Source organism: Culex quinquefasciatus, chromosome 1 (genome assembly GCF_015732765.1).
Source record: "Culex quinquefasciatus strain JHB chromosome 1, VPISU_Cqui_1.0_pri_paternal, whole genome shotgun sequence".
NCBI lineage: Eukaryota > Metazoa > Arthropoda > Insecta > Diptera > Culicidae > Culex > Culex quinquefasciatus.
In genome coordinates this window covers 63842173-63865299 of record NC_051861.1, presented here as the reverse complement: position 1 = coordinate 63865299, position 23127 = coordinate 63842173, and the positions used below count along the sequence as shown (strand labels likewise).

Below are 23127 nucleotides of genomic sequence, written 5' to 3'. Positions count from 1 at the left end.
GTCAGAAGTGTCTTGTGGGTTGAGTTCTGGTCTAGTTCCTAGTGGTCAAGTGCTTTGCGACCGGGAAGTCTACAAATTTGGTTAACTGGGCGTTAACAGATAAATTTTATCGATTGTTGGAGAAGTTGGAAATAAAAAAACTGATTTTCAATATTGTTGGAAAAAAAAATTAAAATCGATAGGCTCATAACCTTTACGACCTAAATTTGAGCTAATTTTTTTGTCCAATATTCAAATTAAATAGAAAATCGGGCGAATGTCACGACAATGATTGGAATTCGTGTATTGGTATATTATCGGTTGTTGAACAAGCTGGGTAAGAAATTGTTAAGATTTCCAATCTATTGAAGTGATGATTGCGATAGGCTAAAACTTAAAATTGAGTTAATGATTTGATTCGGGGAGATATATTAATCGATTGTTTGAAAAGTATGTCATTTTTAACGAAGTTTCAATCCAGGGCTGCGGAGTCGGGTCATGTTTTAAACGACTCCGACTCCGACTCCGACTCCGGCTTTTTGAGATAAGGTGACTCCGGCTTTCAGCTCCAACCGACTCCGACTCCGACTCCAACTCCGGCCTACCAACTCTAGCCGACTCCGACTCCGACTCCGACTCCAGCCTTCAATAAATTGTTGGCTCCGACTCCAACTCCGACTCCACATATTTTTTTAATATTTCAAAAGTTAGTTAACTATTATTTTGAAAACAATGATAAATGGGATTATTTCTATACTCTCTAAGTGTCATGCTTTTCTCAAGGAAAGAAAGTTCGAATAAAAAAAGGGGAAAAACATTCTAGGTTATAATTTTTATACGGTATTGAAACAGGAATCAAAAAATATTTCCAGATTTGAAGAAAAATTTTGTAAGTGTATATGGATTTATTTACTTAACCTCAAATTTACATATAATTTATAAAAAAGCTGATAAATTTAATTATTTAACTGTTATTTAATTATTTATTAATTTTATTTAATCAAAAAACCAAATCAAGAAACCAAATCTTAATGATTAATTTAATCAATAAATTTAATTTGTTCACTTTTAGGCTAAAAATTATAGAAGCACAGTGACTATCAAAATCACCTTGGTTTTTTTCAAATATGTACTAAATTCTATTCTTCTTTGTTAACATATTTTCTAGGTCAATGATATTTCAAAAGGACCCCTTAAGCTACCTTTCCAAGAACATTTTTTTAGGTGCATTGATTTGCAATGGTAATCGCTTTCCGTCATATTGGCGTGGGACGACATGCACATTAAGAGACAAATCTTGTGACAACGACCATTTAACACTTAAACTCCCATGCTCGCGAAAAAGTCGGAAGTCCAACTTTGACAAGCTGTATCTCGGCTCCCCCTGGACGGATTTTCAAAAAATGCAAAAGATGCAGACAGATGTCTAGATAATTTTCCTTTTTTGAAAAGTCAAAAAAAGATGCATTTACCCTAAGTTATGTAAGAATCAATGAAACAACTTTTTTTCAAAAAAGTCGGAAGTCGATTTTGATCAGCTATATCTTCGCTCCTTGAGGGCGGATTTTCAAAATTCAGAAAGCCAAAGATAGGGACAGATGTCCAAATGATATTCCTTGTATGAAAAGTCAAAAATAGAGCCATTTACTCTAAGTTATGGGCGAACCAATAAAGAAACTTTTTTTTCAACTCGTTTCATACGATTTGTCTTGACAGAAGATTGAAATATTATGTGATAATATTTATTAGATTCATATCACAGTGAAAGTGTAAACTTATTCATGATACTCAAGACCAATTCTGGACCGATGCAGCCACTTTGAGACCGGTTCCAGGTTCCTCGGTGAAACCCGGTGTACGGGAACATAAAGTGTTTTTCGGGGAATATATTTTTCCTGCCGGTATAAGTATCCTAGTATAGAATTTTCGAAATCAAACTCATCCATGATGCTCAAGACCACTCTTGGAACGATCTGGACACTTTGGGAACGGTTCCAGGTTCCCTGGTATAACCCGGAGTACGGGAAGATAAGAGATTATTCGTGGAATTTTTTTTTTCCTGCCAGTATGACTATCCTAGTACATAATTTTCGAAATCAAACTCATTCATGATACTGAAGACCAATTCTGGACCGATGTGGCCACTTTGGAACCGGTTCCAGGGTCCCCGGAGAAATCCGGAGTACGGGAACATATGGTGTTGTTCGAGGAATATTTTTTTCCTGCCAGTATGAGTATCCTAGAAATCAAACTTATTCATGATACTCAAGATCAATTCTGGACCGATGCGGCCACTTTGAGACCGGTTCCAGGTTCCACAGTGAATCCCGGAGTACGGGAACATATGGTGTTGTTCGGGGAATTATTTTTTTCCTGACAGTATGAGTATCCTAATATAGAATGAAATTTCATTCATGATCTATGGGGTGTACAGAGTCAAAGTATTTACTGTTCGTCAATATATTCACGCAGAAATCTACATACTAGTTAATTTATTGACGCAAAGTTGAGCTGGCGTTCCTACCGTGTAATTTTGACCTTGGTTAAATTTGACAGCTTACATTTACTAAACAAAAACAACGCAACATGTTCGACGTCAACGCCAACAACCAGTGGCCTGATTTTCTGTAGTTTCTGTTCCGGTGTGCGAGTGCCCCAACCTGCCAGCTGCAGGAATCGGCGCTACGGACCCGCCGTTCGATCCGGAGATGCGCTTTTTCTATTCGGTTGCACAACAGGGAAGATGCTGCATCTTCCTTGTTGTGCAACAGAATAGAAGCCGGACGTGGAGGACGGTTGGCGCCATTTGGAGAATGCCCTGGCGATGGTGCGCAAGCTGGCGGAAAAGCAAGTGTCCTCATTTGTTCCGCTGGTGCTACAAATGATGACCGGCCTGGATAACGACGAGGTGCAGGGCAATGTGAACAGCAGAACTTTGGAAGCCGCACAGCCGGACTCGAGGACAACACGGAGAAAAGAGTTCCCAAAATCGTGAACAAGCGTTCATGAAAATGGGAACCACGAACAAAGTGTTCAAATTTCATGGTTTGTTTTTCAAAATCGTACCATGGCATTTGAACACTTTGTTCGAGGTTCCCATTTTCATGAACGCTTGTTCACGATTTTGGGAACTCTTTTTTATCCGTGAAGGCGTTGGCTTGCAAAATGTTGATTTGCTACGCCCGTGAGCTAAAGAATGGTTTTGCCAACCACGACGAAAAGGTGGTCCGTGTAATGATGCCCATGTTTAAGTTCTACTTCCACGACAGAGTCCGTACAACTGCGAGCGAATCTCTGGACGTAAAATCCAACTTCTCCATTCACTAAGCAAGTGCATCGAAACTCTTGGCGCCATGGTTTCTCGAAGGAAGCGATGGACGAAGTGCTCGCTCCTCAGCTCGGCAATTTTCGTAGCTCCAGCTTGGGCTTCAGGACCTTCAAATCTTCGTGCCTGAAGGGAAATTATCTTGACACAGTACCAGCTACCGTCACTCGACTTCCTTCATCTCTAAGTTAGTAAAGAACTCGTTGCTCGTTGACAGAACATCCAGCAGCATGCCGATCTCCGACCCTGGAACCGGTTCCGAAAATTATGTACTAAGATACTCATACTGGCAGGGAAAATATATTCCCCGAACAACACCAATTCTTCCCGTACTCCGGATTTCTCCGGGGACCCTGGAACCGGTTCCAAAGTGGCCACATCGGTCCAGAATTGGTCTTCAGTATCATGAATGAGTTTGATTTCGAAAATTATGTACTAGGATAGTCATACTGGCAGGAAAAAAAAATTCCACGAATAATCTCTTATCTTCCCGTACTCCGGGTTATACCAGGGAACCTGGAACCGGTCCCAAAGTGGCCAGATCGTTCCAAGAGTGGTATTGAGCATCATGAATAAGTTTGATTTCGAAAATTCTGTTCTAGGATACTCATACTGGCAGGAAAAAAATATTCCTCGAACAACACCATATGTTCCCGTACTCCGGATTTCTCCGGGGAACCTGGAACCGGTTCCAAAGTGGCCAGATCGTTCCAGAATTGTTCTTGAGTATCATGAATAAGATTGATTTCGAAAATTCTGTACTAAGATACTCATACTGGCAGGGAAAATATATTCCCCGAACAACACCAATTCTTCCCGTACTCCAGATTTCTCCGGGGACCCTGGAACCGGTTCCAAAGTGGCCACATCGGTCCAGAATTGGTCTTCAGTATCATGAATGAGTTTGATTTCGAAAATTCTGTACTAAGATACTCATACTGACAGGGAAAATATATTCCCCGAACAACACCAATTCTTCCCGTACTCCGGATTTCTCCGGGAACCCTGGAACCGGTTCCAAAGTGGCCACATCGGTCCAGAATTGGTCTTCAGTATCATGAATGAGTTTGATTTCGAAAATTATGTACTAAGATACTCATACTGGCAGGGAAATATATTCCCGAACAACACCAATTCTTCCCGTACTCCGGATTTCTCCGGGGACCCTGGAACCGGTTCCAAAGTGGCCACATCGGTCCAGAATTGGACTTCAGTATCATGAATGAGTTTGATTTCGAAAATTATGTACTAAGATACACATACTGGCTGTGAAAATATATTCCCCGAACAACACCAATTCTTCCCGTACTCCGGATTTCTCCGGGGACCCTGGAACCGGTTCCAAAGTGGCCACATCGGTCCAGAATTGGTCTTCAGTATCATGAATGAGTTTGATTTCAAAAATTATGTACTAGGATAGTCATACTGGCAGGAAAAAAAATATTCCACGAATAATCTCTTATCTTCCCGTACTCCGGGTTTTACCAGGGAACCTGGAACCGGTCCCAAAGTGGCCAGATCGTTCCAAGAGTGGTCTTGAGCATCATGAATAAGTTTGATTTCGAAAATTCTGTTCTAGGATACTCATACTGGCAGGAAAAAATATTCCTCGAACAACACCATATGTTCCCGTACCGGATTTCTCCGGGAACCTGGAACCGGTTCCAAAGTGGCCAGATCGGTCCAGAATTGGTCTTGAGTATCATGAATGAGTTTGATTTCGAAAATTCTATACTAAGATACTCATACTGGCAGGAAAATATATTCCCGAACAACACCAATTCTTCCCGTACTCCGGATTTCTCCGGGGACCCTGGAACCGGTTGCAAAGTGGCCACATCGGTCCAGAATTGGTCTTCAGTATCATGAATGAGTTTGATTTCGAAAATTCTGTACTAAGATACTCATACTGGCAGGAAAATATATTCCCGAACAACACCAATTCTTCCCGTACTCCAGATTTCTCCGGGAACCCTGGAACCGGTTCCAAAGTGGCCACATCGGTCCAGAATTGGTCTTCAGTATCATGAATGAGTTTGATTTCGAAAATTATGTACTAAGATACTCATACTGGCAGGAAAAATATATTCCCGAACAACACCAATTCTTCCCGTACTCCGGATTTCTCCGGGGACCCTGGAACCGGTTCCAAAGTGGCCACATCGGTCCAGAATTGGTCTTCAGTATCATGAATGAGTTTGATTTCGAAAATTATGTACTAAGATACTCACACTGGCAGGGAAAATATATTCCCGAACAACACCAATTCTTCCCGTACTCCGGATTTCTCCGGGGACCCTGGAACCGTTTCCAAAGTGGCCAGATCATTCCAGAATTGGTCTTCAGTATCATGAATGAGTTTGATTTCGAAAATAATGTACTAAGATACACATACTGGCAGTGAAAATATATTCCCCAAACAACACCAATTCTTCCCGTACTCCGGATTTCTCCGGGGACCCTGGAACCGGTTCCAAAGTGGCCACATCGGTCCAGAATTGGTCTTCATTATCATGAATGAGTTTGATTTCAAAAATTATGTACTAGGATAGTCATACTGGCAGGAAAAAAAAATTCCACGAATAATCTCTTATCTTCCCGTACTCCGGGTTATACCAGGGAACCTGGAACCGGTCCCAAAGTGGCCAGATCGTTCCAAGAGTGGTCTTGAGCATCATGAATAAGTTTGATTTCGAAAATTCTGTTCTAGGATACTCATACTGGCAGGAAAAAAATATTCCTCGAACAACACCATATGTTCCCGTACTCCGGATTTCTCCGGGAACCCTGGAACTGGTTCCAAAGTGGCCAGATCTTTCCAGAATTGGTCTTCAGTATCATGAATGAGTTTGATTTCGAAAATTATGTACTATGATACTCATACTGGCAGGGAAAATATATTCCCCGAACAACACCAATTCTTCCCGTACTCCGGATTTCTCCGGGAACCCTGAAACCGGTTCCAAAGTGGCCACATCGGTCCAGAATTGGTCTTCAGTATCATGAATGAGTTTGATTTCGAAAATTCTGTACTAAGATACTCATACTGGCAGGGAAAATATATTCCCCGAACAACACCAATTCTTCCCGTACTCCAGATTTCTCCGGGGACCCTGGAACCGGTTGCAAAGTGGCCACATCGGTCCAGAATTGGTCTTCAGTATCATGAATGAGTTTGATTTCGAAAATTCTGTACTAAGATACTCATACTGGCAGGGAAAATATATTCCCCGAACAACACCAATTCTTCCCGTACTCCAGATTTCTCCGGGAACCCTGGAACCGGTTCCAAAGTGGCCACATCGGTCCAGAATTGGTCTTCAGTATCATGAATGAGTTTGATTTCGAAAATTATGTACTAAGATACTCATACTGGCAGGGAAAATATATTCCCCGAACAACACCAATTCTTCCCGTACTCCGGATTTCTCCGGGGACCCTGGAACCGGTTCCAAAGTGGCCACATCGGTCCAGAATTGGTCTTCAGTATCATGAATGAGTTTGATTTCGAAAATTATGTACTAAGATACTCATACTGGCAGGGAAAATATATTCCCCGAACAACACCAATTCTTCCCGTACTCCAGATTTCTCCGGGAACCCTGGAACCGGTTCCAAAGTGGCCACATCGGTCCAGAATTGGTCTTCAGTATCATGAATGAGTTTGATTTCGAAAATTATGTACTATGATACTCATACTGGCAGGGAAAATATATTCCCCGAACAACACCAATTCTTCCCGTACTCCGGATTTCTCCGGGAACCCTGAAACCGGTTCCAAAGTGGCCACATCGGGCCAGAATTGGTCTTCAGTATCATGAATAAGTTTGATTTCGAAAATTCTGTACTAAGATACTCATACTGGCAGGGAAAATATATTCCCCGAACAACACCAATTCTTCCCGTACTCCAGATTTCTCCGGGGACCCTGGAACCGGTTGCAAAGTGGCCACATCGGTCCAGAATTGGTCTTCAGTATCATGAATGAGTTTGATTTCGAAAATTCTGTACTAAGATACTCATACTGGCAGGGAAAATATATTCCCCGAACAACACCAATTCTTCCCGTACTCCAGATTTCTCCGGGAACCCTGGAACCGGTTCCAAAGTGGCCACATCGGCCCAGAATTGGTCTTCAGTATCATGAATGAGTTTGATTTCGAAAATTATGTACTAAGATACTCATACTGGCAGGGAAAATATATTCCCCGAACAACACCAATTCTTCCCGTACTCCGGATTTCTCCGGGGACCCTGGAACCGGTTCCAAAGTGGCCACATCGGTCCAGAATTGGTCTTCAGTATCATGAATGAGTTTGATTTCGAAAATTATGTACTAAGATACTCATACTGGCAGGGAAAATATATTCCCCGAACAACACCAATTCTTCCCGTACTCCGGATTTCTCCGGGGACCCTGGAACCGGTTCCAAAGTGGCCACATCAGTCCAGAATTGGTCTTCAGTAACATGAATGAGTTTGATTTCGAAAATTATGTACTAAGATACTCATACTGGCAGGGAAAATATATTCCCCGAACAACACCAATTCTTCCCGTACTCCGGATTTCTCCGGGGACCCTGGAACCGGTTCCGAAGTGGCCACATCGGTCCAGAATTGGTCTTCATTATCATGAATGAGTTTGATTTCGAAAATTATGTACTAGGATAGTCATACTGGCAGGAAAAAAAAATATTCCACGAATAATCTCTTATCTTCCCGAACTACGGATTATACCAGGGAACCTGGAACCGGTTCCAAAGTGGCCAGATCGTTCCAAAATGGTCTTCAGCATCATGAATGAGTTAGATTTCGAAAATTTTGTACTAGGATATTCATGCTGGCAGGAAAAAAAAAATCCACGAATAATCTCTTATCTTCCCATACTCCGGGTTACACCAGGGAACCTGGAACCGGTCCCAAAGTGGCCAGATCGTTCCAAGAGTGGTCTTGAGCATCATGGATGAGTTTGATTTCGAAAATTCTGTACTAGGATACTCATACCGGCAGGAAAAATATATTCCCCGAAAAACACCATATGTTCCCGTATACCGGGTTTCACCGAGAAACCTGGAACCGGTCTCAAATTCGCCGCATCGGTCCAGAATTGGTCGTGAGTATCATGAATAAGTTTACACTTTCACTGTGATATGAATCTAATAAATATTATCACATAATATTTCAATCTTCTGTCAAGAAATGAGTTGAAAAAAAGTTTCTTTATTGGTTCGCCCATAACTTAGAGTAAATGGCTCTATTTTTGACTTTTCATATAAGGAACACCATTTGGACATCTGTCCATATCTTCTGAATTCTTCTGAATTTTGAAAATCCGCCCTCAAGGAGCGAAGATATAGCTGATCAAAATCGACTTCCGACTTTTTAAAAAAAAAAGTTGTTTCATTGATTCTTACATAACTTAGGGTAAATGCATATTTTTTGACTTTTCAAAAAAAATTATCTAGACATCTGTCCGCATCTTTTACATTTTGAATTTTGAAAATCCGTCCAAGGGGAGCCGAGATACAGCTTGTCAAAGTTTGACTTCCGACTTTTTTCGCGAGCTTGGTAGTCCGCGGGATAATTTTCTTCATGGGAGTTTAAGTGTTAATACCATTCGAGAAAATCGATTTTCAAAGTTTGATGATAAATATTTTCAAAACTATGAATGATAGAGTCAAACTTTTGAAGCAATCGGTTGGTATAATATCGCTAAACAAACGCTCCTAATTTGGTTACACCAGTTAAAAGATACTGTTAAGAGCAATCGGTGCAGTAGGTATCCCTCGTCGACACGGGAGCCAACTGTTGAGTACATTAGTTCGATTTGTCACATTTGATATTATGCAGCTTCCACCAAACCGAAGTGCGCATCTCTTCTGTTGCGCAAAACAATCTGTTGCGCCATACAAAAATGGAGCGGTTTATCGTAAGCGTGTACATCAGCCTGTGGCGCAACAGGCTTTGACAGGTTGCGCTCGTATTTCGATTTTTGTCTGCTTTCACAATAGATGGTCAAGGAACGTCAAGTTCAAATTCGCTCCGTCAGCCTTTTCTGACATCAGTCTATTAGCAATCTCTTCAACGGTAGACGTGTACAATTAAGGTGGACTTATTATTTATAATTTACTTGAATTTATTATAATCGATTGAAATTTCAGCACATCTATTGGGTTGCTTACAAATAAGAATTTGTTCTGTAGTGGTTAGAATTATAAACGGACACTAAATGTAACTATTCTCTATCTTTCTTTGCCGAGGACGGCCTCTAATAAAAATCTATATTTTAGCTTCGAGCTGAACTGAACTGCAACTAGCGTGTTCTGCTTCCAGGATTAATCCGAGTTCTAATCACCACGTACAGAAAACTCGAAGATTTACCGCAAATCATACATTTGATCGGAATAAATCATGAATCAGCGTCCCAACACCCGTCAAACTCGTTCGCAAACGAGAGCCGCTCAGCAATTACAGCAGCAAGCAGGAATTAACCTCCAAAGTGTTGACGCTGCAGGCGAGCCCGCAGCTCGGCTCGCAGCCTTTGAAGCCTCAACAGTTGACATCGAGGGCGGAGATGATATTGATTGCGGGAGTTGCGTCCGTCCGAACAACGCCGAGATGTATATGGTGCAATGCGGCCAGTGCCAAATCTACTACCACTTTTTGTGCGCAGGAGTCACAATAGATACGGTGTACCTGAAGCCGTTCGTTTGCAAGACCTGCGCCCAGTTACGCCCGGCAAGAAATACCCCATCAGTGCGTTCTGCATCGAGTGTGAGCGTGCGCAGCTCGCAGATTTCCGCGGAACTGCGAAGAGTAGAAGAAGAGTTACAACTAGAGGATCAGATGTCACGGTTTTTAGAACGCAAGAAACATTTGATGGCCAAAAGACATGAACTGTTGAGCCAGAAGGGAGACGCCAAGTCCCGTAGCAGCGGTCGTTGTAGCCGGACGACCACGGACAGAGTCCAAGATTGGATAATGGACCAAGGAATGGCCGAGAATTCCGGCCATGGCATCGACAAACCGATGACCGACCCTACCGAGTCTATTAACAAACTGTATGGAAATCCGGTGAACCAGCTTAACGCAGGGCGAACTTCAACGCCCCTGACCAAGGAACTCGGCGCCGTCCCGAAAGATCGCAAACAGTCATCGGAGGCTGCTTTCGGCGTTTCTAATTTTCCGAAACTACCCGGGATACCGCCAGTGGACAATCAATCTGTTCTGGGTACCAAGAAAACGCTCCTGGATAAACCATTCCCGAAAGGTGCTATTGGTAAACTCTTTTTACCTGCGTCGGCTTACGAAACCTGGCGAAGTGAAACGAAACGGCATCTCCTTCAAGCATCACGTGATTAATATTTTTTTGGGTTAGTAGGATAAGGTATTGGCTTTTCGATGCCTCCCGAGCTACGATGCTATGGGGAGGACTTTCATAACAGACCCGTCAGCGAGCCTTCCGAGCAACGACGCTATGGGAAGGTCTTTCTGGTTAACACACAAAATCACTCACTCACAATTATTTCACTCCACTATTAATTATTCCAAAATGTCAGTGCGTCTTTCGATCATTATATAGAAATGGCTTTTTCACCATAAAAAATAAAACCCTAATCGAAAAAAATTATACACAATTCACCCGACGCCGTGCCTTCCGATCAACGATGATATAGGAAGGGCTTTGAAAATCACAAAACAATTAATTAAGATCACAAAAAACACCAATCACTCAACGAATATTACGCTCAAGACACAAATAATTCAGTAAGGCATGCTATTATTCGATTACCACAATCACTCACCCCAAACGAATAAAGACACAAAAGCACACCAAAAAAATTAACCTGCATAATCACGACTTCGCGTCCCCACTTCCAGCGCACCAATGATGCTATTATTCGATTACCAGCACACAAAAAAAAATTAACCTGCATAATTACGACTTCGCGTCCCCACTTCCAGCGCACCAATGATGCTATTATTCGATTACCAGCACACAAAAAAATTAACCTGCATAATCACGACTTCGCGTCCCCACTTCCAGCGCACCAATGATGCTATTATTCGATTACCAGCACACAAAAAAAATTAACCTGCATAATCACGACTTCGCGTCCCCACTTCCAGCGCACCAATGATGCCATTATTCGATTACCAGCACACAAAAAAAATTAACCTGCATAATCACGACTTCGCGTCCCCACTTCCAGCGCACCAATGATGCTATTATTCGATTACCAGCACACAAAAAAAAATTAACCTGCATAATCACGACTTCTCGTCCCCACTTCCAGCGCACCAATGATGCTATTATTCGATTACCAGCACACAAAAAAATTAACCTGCATAATCACGACTTCGCGTCCCCACTTCCAGCGCACCAATGATGCTATTATTCGATTACCAGCACACACAAAAAAATAACCTGCATAATCACGACTTCGCGTCCCCACTTCCAGCGCACCAATGATGCTATTATTCGATTACCAGCACACACAAAAAAATAACCTGCATAATCACGACTTCGCGTCCCCACTTCCAGCGCACCAATGATGCTATTATCCGATTACCAGCACACAAAAAAAAATTAACCTGCATAATTACGACTTCGCGTCCCCACTTCCAGCGCACCAATGATGCTATTTTTCGATTACCAGCACACAAAAAAAATTAACCTGCATAATCACGACTTCGCGTCCCCACTTCCAGCGCACCAATGATGCTATTATTCGATTACCAGCACACAAAAAAAAATTAACCTGCATAATCACGACTTCGCGTCCCCACTTCCAGCGCACCAATGATGCTATTATTCGATTACCAGCACACACAAAAAATTAACCTGCATAATCACGACTTCGCGTCCCCACTTCCAGCGCACCAATGATGCTATTATTCGATTACCAGCACACAAAAAAAATTAACCTGCATAATCACGACTTCGCGTCCCCACTTCCAGCGCACCAATGATGCTATTATTCGATTACCAGCACACAAAAAAAAATAACCTGCATAATCACGACTTCGCGTCCCCACTTCCAGCGCACCAATGATGCTATTATTCGATTACCAGCACACAAAAAAAATAACCTGCATAATCATGACTTCGCGTCCCCACTTCCAGCGCACCAATGATGCTATAATTCGATTACCACAATCACTCACCCCAAACGAATAAAGACACAAAAGCACACCAAAAAAATTAACCTGCATAATCACTTGCAGCGCACCAATGATGCTATTATTCGATTACCAGCACACAAAAAAAAATTAACCTGCATAATCACGACTTCGCGTCCCCACTTCCAGCGGACCAATGATGCTATTATTCGATTACCAGCACACAAAAAAAAATAACCTGCATAATCACGACTTCGCGTCCCCACTTCCAGCGCACCAATGATGCTATTATTCGATTACCAGCACACAAAAAAAATAACCTGCATAATCACGACTTCGCGTCCCCACTTCCAGCGCACCAATCTACGAGAAACAGGAGCTTATCAAGCAGAAAAACCGTGCAGCAGCTGAAAACGAATACCAACAGAAGTGTTTTGAGGAGGTCCAGCAGGAGCTGAACGAGCAGATTGAGGCGTTAAAACTTCAGCAGCACGGGAACGAGAGCGATCAGAATCCTCCGGGAAATTGGTACGACCGTGAACTGTTGAAGCTGCAGAAATCGCGTGACGACAACGCCACGAAACAATTTCCACCGCCCGGTGCCCACAACAGCTTGCCGTCTATTTCGGGAAGGAGTGGTGACTTTCCGAACCCGATAGATTTCAACATCAGAAGCCCCTGCGGCGGACGCTCAAGATTATCTGTGTCAACTGCGGAACCACCTAGCTTCTCTACGCGGCGATCGAATCCGGTGCCACCCAATCTGTCACGAACTGCGTCTCCGCCGCCCGCGCCTGTGATCACAGCTCAACAGCTGGCTGCGCGTCAAGTAGTGTCCAAAGACTTGCCAGACTTCTTCGGGGATCCGGCAGAGTGGCCACTGTTCATCAGTAAATACAACCACTCAACTCAAACTTGTGGCTTTACTGATTCCGAGAATCTGCTCCGTCTGGACCGGGCAATCAAGGGTTATGCGAGAGAGATGGTAAGCAGTTTGTTATTGGATCCGTCAACGGTACCTGAGCTGTTGTCGTCGTTGCGACTCCTTTACGGTCGACCGGAACAGATAGTGCACAACCTGATCGCTAAAGTTCGAGCTACACCGGCCCCGAAAGCAAACAAACTCGATTCTCTGGTAACGTTTGAATTGGTTGTACAGAACCTGTGCGGACACCTGCGAGCTATCGGCATGGAAAAACACCTTTCCAATCCGACCCTTCTGTGCGAGCTGGTTGAAAAGCTCCCCGACAACGTAAAGTTTAACTGGGTCTTGTATCAGCATCAGCTGCCGGAAGTTGACTTGAATGCCTTTGGTATTTACATGTCACAAATTGCGACGGCTACGAGCGGAGTTACACTCTTGTCTACACCCCCTAGAACTGTACGAGACGACCGTCCAAAATCGAAAGAAAAGGCGTTCGTTAACGCGCACGCCGAACAAGAAGGCGAGTCCAGTGACGGTGAGAGCAGAGAGCCTTCGAAGGAACGCTCGTTTAGAGCATGCCCGGCATGCGGAGTCGACGGTCACCTGACGCGAGACTGCGGTCATTTCCAAAGGTTGAGCTTGGACGATCGCTGGAAGGTGGTGAAAGAAAAGAAATTGTGCCGACGCTGTTTGACTCTTCATTCCCGTTGGCCGTGCAAAGTAGAAGCTTGCGGTGTAAATGGTTGTCAAAAAAGACACCACCGACTACTGCACTACGACCCGCCGTCAGTGGAGCACAAAGCGGCTGAGTCTACCAATGCTACGACACAGGCTACGGTCACGATTCATCGTCAGCCGGCCACAACGACCCTTTTCCGCATGTTGCCAGTCACGCTATACGGGACGAGCGGACGAGTTGACACCTTTGCCTTCCTAGACGACGGATCCTCTGTGACGCTGGTAGAGAAATCCATTATTAACCAACTGGGTATTGTGGGAGAGGACGCTTCTCTTTGCCTCCACTGGACCAGCGGCATAAAGAAAAACATCTCGAACACGCAACTGGTCGATTTAGAAATCTCCGGGGCTAGCCACATGAAGCGACTCATGGCAAAGGCGGTTTACACCGTCGACGAGCTCGGCTTGCCGGAACAGTCGATGGATTTTGGGATGATGGTGGCCAAGTACGCCTACCTGCGAAATCTCCCATGCAGAACATGAAATCCGCGGTTCCTGGCGTACTGATTGGTCTAAACAACCTCCACCTGATGGCCCCGCTGAAGTTACGAGAAGGCAGAGAAGGTGAACCAATCGTCACGAAAACCCGCCTTGGCTTGGCCGTCTACAGATCGATGCCCGGGAGAGAAGCGCCCTTTCTACACCGACAAATGCACATCGATGGAAGCTCGCCAGGTGTTGATCTTCACGAATATGTTCGGAGCTTTTTCGCTGTTGAAAGCATCGGGATAGGAGCCACCGGAAGTGCCGAAAGTCCAGACGAACAACGAGCGAATAAAATCTTGGCGGAGACCACCAAGCGGACTTTAACCGGCCGATTTGAAACCGGACTTCTGTGGAAGCAGGATTACATCGAGTTTCCGGACAGTAGAGCAATGGCCGAAAAACGGATGAGATGCCTCGAAAAACGGTTGCTTCGGGATCAAACGCTGTACGACAACGTTCGAAAGCAGATCGCCGATTTCCAGCAGAAAGGATTTGCCCACAAAGCGACTGCCGAAGAGTTGAGAAGGTTTGACCCGCGCCGAACCTGGTACCTACCACTTGGGGTCGGTCATCAACCCAAACAAACCGGGAAAAGTTCGTCTTATCTGGGACGCAGCCGCAAAGGTTGAAGGTGTTTCCCTAAACTCGATGCTCCTGAAAGGTCCAGACTTACTTTCTCCTCTTATGTCAGTGCTGTTTAAATTTCGAGAGCGGCAAGTGGCAATCGGAGGTGACATCGAGGCCATGTTCCATCAAGTCCTCATCCGTGAAGCAGATCGAAGCGCTCAACTTTTCTACTGGCGGGACTCCCCAGAGAAACCGCTCGAAACTATGGTGACCGACGTCGCCATTTTCGGCGCTAGTTGCTCCCCCGCTCACTCCCAGTATGTTAAGAATCTCAACGCCACCGAGCACGAAGCCGAGTTCCCCAGGGCAGCTGACGCAATCCGGACCAAGCATTACGTCGAGGATTACCTGGATAGTGTCGACACCGCCGAAGAAGCAGCGGCAATTGCGCTTGAGGTTGCTGATGTTCACGCTAAAGCTGGGTTTCACATCCGGAACTGGGTCTCCAACGACGACTCGGTGTTGCAGAAAATCGGTACAGTCAACCCAACTACAGTTAAGCGGTTCGTGATGGACAAAGATTGCGGTTTCGAGCGGTTACTGGGTATGGTTTGGGTGCCGGATGAGGACGTGTTTACGTTTCGCTTGAACTTCCGGAGAGACCACGCAAAGTTGCTGACTGGAGAGGAGATCCCTACGAAGCAACAGGCACTGAGCATCGTAATGAGCATTTACGACCCGACCGGATTCTTAGCAGCATTCATCGTACACGGCAAGATTATCCTCCAGGACGTCTGGCGATCACGCGTGGACTGGAAGCAAAAAATTCCAGACGAACTGTTCCAGCGTTGGAGACAGTGGATTGCGCTCCTTCCGAAGATAGAAGATCTGAAAATACCCCGTTGCTACTTCCCTGGTTACCACCCTGACAGCCTGCGGTCACTGGAACTTCACGTCTTCGTCGATGCAAGTGAATCGGCATACTCGGCCGTCGCGCACTTCCGAAAGCGCGTACGCTGTGCATTCGTGTCGAGCAAAACGAAAGTTGCACCATTAGAGCCGCTCTCCATCCCGCGGCTCGAGGCTAACGCAGGTGTACTGGGTGTTCGTTTGCGCAAGTCCATAGTGACCGGCCATTCCCTACCCATCACACGGACTCGTTTTTGGACCGACTCGAAGACGGTTCTCCAATGGATTAGGTCCATGGACCTTCGGCGCTACCGTCCGTATGTGGCCTTTCGAGTAAACGAAATACTGTCCATGTCAGCGGTCGAAGAGTGGGGGTACTGCCCATCCCGTTTGAATGTGGCAGATCTCGCCAAAAAGTGGGGTAAGCAAGGCCCACCGTTGGATATCGCCAGTCCGTTTTACCAAAGCCAAGAATTCGTATACGATGACCCTTCTGAATGGCCAGAACCCTGCGACGAGATGGTGGAGCTTGCGCCAGAAGAACTAAGGTCGGCATTTGTATTCGCGCACTTCGTTTTGAAGCCATTGGTCAAATGGGAGCGATTCTCAAAGTGGGAGCGGCTTCTTCGTGCCATGGGGTACGTGCATCGCTTTATTGATCGCAAACTGAACCGAGCGAAGAAGCCGTGGACAACCGATTTAACGCGAGAAGAGCTGCAGCAAGCAGAAAGGAGCCTGTGTCGAATAGCACAATCTGATGAATACCCGGACGAAGTTGCTACTTTGAACCAGAATCAACGTGTTCCAGCCGAACAACGGCGACCCTTGGAGAAATCAAGCAACATCGTGAAGCTCTGCCCGATGCTGGACGAAGCAGGAGTTCTACGAGTAAAAGGGCGCATTCAAGCCGCCGACTTCGTTCCCTACGACGCCAGGCACCCGGTCATCCTTCCCCGAGATCATCCAGTGACAGCGTTGCTTTTGGATTACTACCATCGGCGGTTCCAACACGCAAACAATGAGACCGTTGTCAACGAAGTGAGGCAAAAATTCAGCATCTCGAAACTGCGGGTTCAAGTGCGTCTAACACAGAACAACTGTGAATGGTGCAAGGTGTACAATTCAGCTCCAATCGCTCCGCAAATGGCCCCACTGCCCCGGGCTAGGCTGTCTCCGTTTTTGCGTCCTTTCACATTCACCGGAGTGGATTACTGGACCATATTTGATCAAAGTTGGAAGAAGCGTTGCCAAGAGATGGATAGCACTTTTACGTGTTTGACAATAAGGGCCGTTCATCTGGAGGTCGTTGCGGGTTTGTCAACTGACTCGTTCAAGAAAGCTATGCGGAGATTCATCGCGCGTAGGGGAGCTCCTCAAGAAATCTACTCGGACCGCGGCACGAACTTTATCGGAGCAAGTGGTGAGTTAGCAAAGGAAATCGTTCTTAACATCAACCAGGAGCTGAGCAGCACGTTCACGGATGCTCACACGCAGTGGCGCTTCAATCCCCCGGCAGCACCGCACATGGGAGGCTCGTGGGAACGTATGGTGCGTTCTGTGAAAGTCGCTCTTGGAGCCATACCAACGCAACGAAAGCTAGACAAAGAATCGTTGGTAACCATGCTGACAGAGGCGGAGTACATGGTTAATTCCCGCCCTCTCACGTTCATCCCTCTAGAGAATGCTGATCAAGAATCCCTTACCCCAATCATTTCCTGCTGATGAGCTCGAGCGGCGTGCAACAGCCGGTGAAGGATCCCGTAAGCGAAGGTGCTGCTTTGAAGAACAGCTGGAACCTGATTCAGCACGCATTGGACGAGTTTTGGCGTCGATGGATTAAGGAGTACATGCCGACACTTTCGAGACGGGAGAAATGGTTTGGTGAAACGCGACCGATTAAAGAAGGAGATCTTGTTTTTGTAGTTGACGAGGAACGAGAAATCGCTGGCAGCGAGGACGAGTAGTGCGGACGCATCCGGGCAAGGACGGGCAGGTTAGACGCGTAGATGTGCGCACAGTCAACGGAGTTCTACCGAATCGTGCAGTCGTTCGATTGGCCCTACTAGACGTAGCTGTTGATGGTGACGCCGAAGAAACACTTCAGGCGACACGTGGGGGAGAATGTTAAGAGCAATCGGTGCAGTAGGTATCCCTCGTCGACACGGGAGCCAACTGTTGAGTACATTAGTTCGATTTGTCACATTTGATAGATGGTCAAGGAACGTCAAGTTCAAATTCGCTCCGTCAGCCTTTTCTGACATCAGTCTATTAGCAATCTCTTCAACGGTAGACGTGTACAATTAAGGTGGACTTATTATTTATAATTTACTTGAATTTATTATAATCGATTGAAATTTCAGCACATCTATTGGGTTGCTTACAAATAAGAGTTCGTTCTGTAGTGGTTAGAATTATAAACGGACACTAAATGTAACTATTCTCTATCTTTCTTAGCCGAGGACGGCCTCTAATAAAAATCTATATTTTAGCTTCGAGCTGAACTGAACTGCAACTAGCGTGTTCTGCTTCCAGGATTAATCCGAGTTCTAATCACCACGTACAGATACAGTACATTATGTAAACAAAAATCTGAAAAGCACTCATCACAAGTGTGTTTCGAAAGTAAAATTGTACTACGTGTCACAAGTGTGCACAGAATTCCCATACAAACTAAAATACAAAAATTCCTTCCTACAGTTCCTTCCTTGACTTGACAAAAAGTACACACTACAAGTTATCGTATCCAATAAAGCAACAAATTACAAATACACATAAATCAATAGTTTAACCGACCTAATAAGTATATTTTCAAAAACAAAAGATTGCATTGCTTTTTAAAAGTGTGTATTAACATAAATTTGTGAAAAACAAGACAAATTTTCCACATTTTCCAACAACATGTATGACGTGTCACAAGTGTGCACGATCATTTTGATGATAAATTGGTCTAGGTCACAAGTGTATTGCGATATCCGGGAAACGGAAGCGAGTTCCCAAAATTGGGTTAAAGCATCTTGTAGTGTTTGTTAACTCATTTTCGACCAAAACGGTTCTGTGTCACAAGATAGCACACAGCAGACGAATTCTTAAATAAATTAAAATCCTGTCATTTTTTTCATACATTTTTGTTGGTTCTTCTTCGGTTCTCAAATTTTGAAATTTGTTCAATGATAATTTGCAATGATATCAAAATAGTTTGCCTAAGGATAAACACTTTCAGATTTTAGTAGAGAAATAGTAAACATTAACATTTTTATTTACCATATTCAATGATTATTTCAAAATTAGTTGCAACTTTATATGATATTTTTTGTCAGTTTCATTTTTTTTTAAATGTGACACATTGATTTTGTTGTATTTGTCAGTGTTTTCCCGATTTTCAAAAACAGTGGATATTATCTTCAATATTTTATGTACCTCGCATTTTCTTTCCTAGAAAAATATTATTTAAAACTTCAAAGATATTAACTATAGGGTTAAAAGGTGATTGTGTGTACTTTTTTCAGAAAAAAAACTGGATTATATATGGTCAAATTTGAATCGAAAGGGTACACAGAAAAAAAATCGGGTAAATTTACATCATTTATGATGTACCAAAAGTGCACGTCATTAATGATGCAAATTTACATCAAATTCATTGTAAATTTAAATGCCATCCGACGTAAATCTGAACTGAATAATGTAAATTTCCGATGAAATCGATGTAATTTTACCCAAGCCAAAATTTTTTTTACTCCGTTGAATTTTAAATCTGATGTAATTTTAATGCGTTTGTGTTTCATTGTACTGTTCCGCTGTTTCAGAAGCTATGCTTATTGTTTTTTTAAATAAATAATCTTTTTAAACAGCTTTCAGAACTCATTTTGAAATACAAACATAAAAAACTACATCAAACTTAAAATTCAACGGAGTAAAAAAAATTTTGGCTTGGGTAAAATTACATCGATTTCATCGGAAATTTACATTTTTCAGTAGAGACATTTGTTCGGCAGATTTACGTCGGATGGCATTTAAATTTACAATGAATTTGATGTAAATTTGCATCATTAATGACGTGCACTTTTGGTACATCATAAATGATGTAAATTTACCCGATTTTTTTTTCTGTGTTCCCTTTCGATTCAAATTTGACCATATATAATCCAGTTTTTTCTGAAAAAAGTACACACCCAATCACCTTTTAACCCTATAGTTAATGTCTTTGAAGATTTAAATAATATTTTTCTAGGAAAGAAAATGCGAGGTACATAAAAATATTGAAGATAATATCCACTGTTTTTGAAAATCGGGAAAAACACTGACAAATACAACAAAATCAATGTGTCACATTTAAAAAAAATGAAACTGACAAAAAATATTATATAAAGTTGCAACTAATTTTGAAATAATCATTGAATATGGTAAATAAAAATGTTAATGTTTACTATTTCTCTAATAAAATCTGAAAGTGTTTATCCTTAGGCAAACTATTTTGATATCATTGCAAATTATCATTGAACAAATCTCAAAATTTGAGAACCGAAGAAGAACCAACAAAAATGTATGAAAAAAATGACAGGATTTTAATTTATTTAAGAATTCGTCTGCTGTGTGCTATCTTGTGACACAGAACCGTTTTGGTCGAAAATGAGTTAACAAACACTACAAGATGCTTTAACCCAATTTTGGGAACTCGCTTCCGTTTCCCGGATATCGCAATACACTTGTGACCTAGACCAATTTATCATCAAAATGATCGTGCACACTTGTGACACGTCATACATGTTGTTGGAAAATGTGGAAAATTTGTCTTGTTTTTCACAAATTTTTGTTAATACACACTTTTTAAAAGCAATGCAATCTTTTGTTTTTGAAAATATACTTATTAAGTCGGTTAAACTATTGATTTATGTGTATTTTAGTTTGTATGGGAATTCTGTGCACACTTGTGACACGTAGTACAATTTTACTTTCGAAACACACTTGTGATGAGTGCTTTTCAGATTTTTGTTTACATAATGTACTGTATCTGTACGTGGTGATTAGAACTCGGATTAATCCTGGAAGCAGAACACGCTAGTTGCAGTTCAGTTCAGCTCGAAGCTAAAATATAGATTTTTATTAGAGGCCGTCCTCGGCTAAGAAAGATAGAGAATAGTTACATTTAGTGTCCGTTTATAATTCTAACCACTACAGAACGAACTCTTATTTGTAAGCAACCCAATAGATGTGCTGAAATTTCAATCGATTATAATAAATTCAAGTAAATTATAAATAATAAGTCCACCTTAATTGTACACGTCTACCGTTGAAGAGATTGCTAATAGACTGATGTCAGAAAAGGCTGACGGAGCGAATTTGAACTTGACGTTCCTTGACCATCTATCAAATGTGACAAATCGAACTAATGTACTCAACAGTTGGCTCCCGTGTCGATTGCTCTTAACATTCTCCCCCACGTGTCGCCTGAAGTGTTTCTTCGGCGTCACCATCAACAGCTACGTCTAGTAGGGCCAATCGAACGACTGCACGATTCGGTAGAACTCCGTTGACTGTGCGCACATCTACGCGTCTAACCTGCCCGTCCTTGCCCGGATGCGTCCGCACTACTCGTCCTCGCTGCCAGCGATTTCTCGTTCCCTCGTCAACTACAAAAACAAGATCTCCTTCTTTAATCGGTCGCGTTTCACCAAACCATTTCTCCCGTCTCGAAAGTGTCGGCATGTACTCCTTAATCCATCGACGCCAAAACTCGTCCAATGCGTGCTGAATCAGGTTCCAGCTGTTCTTCAAAGCAGCACCTTCGCTTACGGGATCCTTCACCGGCTGTTGCACGCCGCTCGAGCTCATCAGCAGGAAATGATTGGGGTAAGGGATTCTTGATCAGCATTCTCTAGAGGGATGAACGTGAGAGGGCGGGAATTAACCATGTACTCCGCCTCTGTCAGCATGGTTACCAACGATTCTTTGTCTAGCTTTCGTTGCGTTGGTATGGCTCCAAGAGCGACTTTCACAGAACGCACCATCCGTTCCCACGAGCCTCCCATGTGCGGTGCTGCCGGGGGATTGAAGCGCCACTGCGTGTGAGCATCCGTGAACGTGCTGCTCAGCTCCTGGTTGATGTTAAGAACGATTTCCTTTGCTAACTCACCACTTGCTCCGATAAAGTTCGTGCCGCGGTCCGAGTAGATTTCTTGAGGAGCTCCCCTACGCGCGATGAATCTCCGCATAGCTTTCTTGAACGAGTCAGTTGACAAACCCGCAACGACCTCCAGATGAACGGCCCTTATTGTCAAACACGTAAAAAGTGCTATCCATCTCTTGGCAACGCTTCTTCCAACTTTGATCAAATATGGTCCAAAGTAATCCACTCCGGTGAATGTGAAAGGACGCAAAAACGGAGACAGCCTAGCCCGGGGCAGTGGGGCCATTTGCGGAGCGATTGGAGCTGAATTTTACACCTTGCACCATTCACAGTTGTTCTGTGTTAGACGCACTTGAACCCGCAGTTTCGAGATGCTGAATTTTTGCCTCACTTCGTTGACAACGGTCTCATTGTTTGCGTGTTGGAACCGCCGATGGTAGTAATCCAAAAGCAACGCTGTCACTGGATGATCTCGGGAAGGATGACCGGGTGCCTGGCGTCGTAGGGAACGAAGTCGGCGGCTTGAATGCGCCCTTTACTCGTAGAACTCATGCTTCGTCCAGCATCGGGCAGAGCTTCACGATGTTGCTTGATTTCTCCAAGGGTCGCCGTTGTTCGGCTGGAACACGTTGATTCTGGTTCAAAGTAGCAACTTCGTCCGGGTATTCATCAGATTGTGCTATTCGACACAGGCTCCTTTCTGCTTGCTGCAGCTCTTCTCGCGTTAAATCGGTTGTCCACGGCTTCTTCGCTCGGTCCAGTTTGCGATCAATAAAGCGATGCACGTACCCAATGGCACGAAGAAGCCGCTCCCACTTTGAGAATCGCTCCCATTTGACCAATGGCTTCAAAACGAAGTGCGCGAATACAAATGCCGACCTTAGTTCTTCTGGCGCAAGCTCCACCATCTCGTCGCAGGGTTCTGGCCATTCAGAAGGGTCATCGTATACG

At 43.8% G+C, this 23127-nt stretch overlaps 1 protein-coding gene and 2 long non-coding RNA genes across 3 annotated transcripts; 2 read left to right on the top strand and 1 right to left on the bottom strand.

Moving 5' to 3' along the window:
- The first annotated feature begins 15320 nt into the window (after positions 1-15320).
- On the top strand, positions 15321-17892 carry LOC119770042. Its single transcript, XM_038264171.1, has 2 exons — positions 15321-17600; positions 17731-17892. The coding sequence occupies exons 1-2, from the start codon at positions 15321-15323 to the stop codon at positions 17890-17892; spliced, it is 2442 nt and encodes an 813-aa protein (XP_038120099.1).
- Positions 17893-18305: 413 nt separating this feature from the next.
- Positions 18306-18614, top strand: LOC119766889. The gene is made up of 3 exons (XR_005277194.1): positions 18306-18357; positions 18413-18482; positions 18542-18614. It is a non-coding gene; the product is annotated as an uncharacterized LOC119766889 (long non-coding RNA).
- Positions 18615-21061: 2447 nt separating this feature from the next.
- On the bottom strand, positions 21062-21370 carry LOC119766891. The gene is made up of 3 exons (XR_005277195.1): positions 21319-21370; positions 21194-21263; positions 21062-21134 (listed from the first exon to the last, which is right to left on the bottom strand). It is a non-coding gene; the product is annotated as an uncharacterized LOC119766891 (long non-coding RNA).
- Between the last annotated feature and the right edge of the window lie 1757 nt (positions 21371-23127).

Excerpts from the sequence above, each read along its gene's own strand:
- LOC119770042 (XM_038264171.1), top strand. The coding sequence starts at position 15,321 with ATGTTCCATCAAGTCCTCATCCGTGAAGCAGATCGAAGCGCTCAACTT. Across the intron at positions 17,601-17,730 it reads GAGGCTCGTGGGAACGTATG|AGAATGCTGATCAAGAATCC; the intron begins GTGCGTTCTGTG and ends TCATCCCTCTAG.